This window comes from Nestor notabilis, unplaced genomic scaffold (assembly GCF_000696875.1).
Source record: "Nestor notabilis isolate BGI_N333 unplaced genomic scaffold, ASM69687v1 scaffold16854, whole genome shotgun sequence".
NCBI lineage: Eukaryota > Metazoa > Chordata > Aves > Psittaciformes > Psittacidae > Nestor > Nestor notabilis.
In genome coordinates, this window is record NW_009925336.1 from 4686 (window position 1) to 5080 (window position 395).

Here is a 395-nt window from a genome sequence, read left to right on the forward strand (position 1 = left end):
CCACCCCCCCCTTTGCAGCCTGCCCCCCCCCCCCTGCCACAAAGCAGTCCTCCCCAGGCTGGGTTTGGGAGATCCAGAACCCCTCAAGCACTCAACCCCTTCACCAATGTCACGACAGACCTTCGGTGCCAACGGCCCGCAGCGGGTGCACGTCGTGCTTGTAGACAAACTTCTCCTCCAGCACCATCTGGATGGCGACAATCACCTGTGCCATGACGATAAGCAGGTCGCCTGCGAGGGGAGAAGGAAGAGGGGAAAAAGAAGGAAGGAAGGGAAAGAAGAAAGAAAGGGTTAAGGAAGAAAAAGAAGGAAGAGGGGGGAAGAAGAAGGTGGAAAGGGGGGGAAGAAGAAGGTGGAAAGGGGATACAGAAGAAGTAGGAGGAAAGGGGGGGGAG

General features: G+C 57.2%; 1 protein-coding gene across 1 annotated transcript in view; it reads right to left on the reverse strand.

The window, feature by feature from the left end:
* Positions 1 to 395, reverse strand: part of SLC35F6 (solute carrier family 35, member F6) — a 2716-nt gene that overhangs the window by 633 nt on the left and 1688 nt on the right. The window contains exon 4 of the mRNA XM_010013022.1: positions 121 to 231. Within this exon, the coding sequence (XP_010011324.1) occupies positions 121 to 231 (111 nt within the window). The remainder of the gene's footprint in view (positions 1 to 120; positions 232 to 395) is intronic.